Source organism: Nestor notabilis, unplaced genomic scaffold (genome assembly GCF_000696875.1).
Source record: "Nestor notabilis isolate BGI_N333 unplaced genomic scaffold, ASM69687v1 scaffold5658, whole genome shotgun sequence".
Classification (NCBI taxonomy): Eukaryota; Metazoa; Chordata; class Aves; order Psittaciformes; family Psittacidae; genus Nestor; species Nestor notabilis.
Genome location: NW_009940443.1, coordinates 4,634 through 5,535, shown reverse-complemented (window position 1 = coordinate 5,535; position 902 = coordinate 4,634). Strand labels below are relative to the sequence as shown.

The 902-nt window shown below is 50.7% G+C and overlaps 1 protein-coding gene across 1 annotated transcript in view; it reads left to right on the top strand.

Moving 5' to 3' along the window:
• LOC104410234 (protocadherin beta-15-like) overlaps positions 1 to 525 on the top strand; it is a gene marked incomplete at both ends in the record, with an annotated part of 1,872 nt that extends 1,347 nt beyond the window's left edge. The window contains one exon of the mRNA XM_010020341.1: positions 301 to 525. Within this exon, the coding sequence (XP_010018643.1) occupies positions 301 to 525 (225 nt within the window). The remainder of the gene's footprint in view (positions 1 to 300) is intronic.
• Between the last annotated feature and the right edge of the window lie 377 nt (positions 526 to 902).

Here is a 902-nt window from a genome sequence, read left to right as displayed (position 1 = left end):
ACCTGCTGAGGGCCATCGATCCCGGTCTGTTTGTGGTGGGTGCCCAAAGTGGGGAGGTGCGACTGAGGAGGCTGGTGACAGAGAGAGATGCTATGAAGCAGAAGCTCGTTGTGCTGGTGCGAGACAATGGGCAGCCACCACTGTCAGCTACCGCGGTAATGAGTGCGCTCCTGCTCAGTGACTTTTCGGATGTGCGCCTACCACACAGCAACCTGGCCACAGAGGATGACAGTAGCTCCCTGATGATATATTTAATAATTTCTTTGGTCTTTGTCTCATTCCTCTTCGTTGTATCCACAGCAGCCTTCATTGCTCGCAAGGTGTGCAAGGGAAAAGAGATAAAGGATGGGCATGTGGTTTATGGTGCCAACAACTTGCAGAGCAGCCTGGCTGATGCAGCTGCTGCAGGGACCCTGCCCCATGCCTATTGCTCTGAGATCAGACTCACAACGGGCTCAGGCAACCGCGAGCTAAAGCTCCTGAAGCCCATCCTCCCCAGCCTTCCTCCAGAGCTCAATGCCGCATGTGGGGACACCAGCAATGAACAAGATTTCCCTTATGGCCCTATCACTGCAGGGGAGATGGCACGAGACAATCCTGGGGTGCTGTCTGCAGAACAATTCAATAATCTTTCGTTTAACTAAGATGGTGTCGGCGCAGACAGAGGCTTCACATCTTGTGACATGAAGTCATCCGTGGTAGGACCTGTGACAATGGGACCTCCAGAGTATGGTGTTTTCACAGACAGGGGTTTTGTGTTTCATCACAGGAAGGGATCCCTTTCAGCACCTGTGGTGATCATACCTCCAGAGTAAATCCTGATTTACTGTTGGTGTCAATGTCTTTCTACAAGTAGAAAGTGAGAAATAATATTGACTTAATCTATAGAAAACCACCCAACA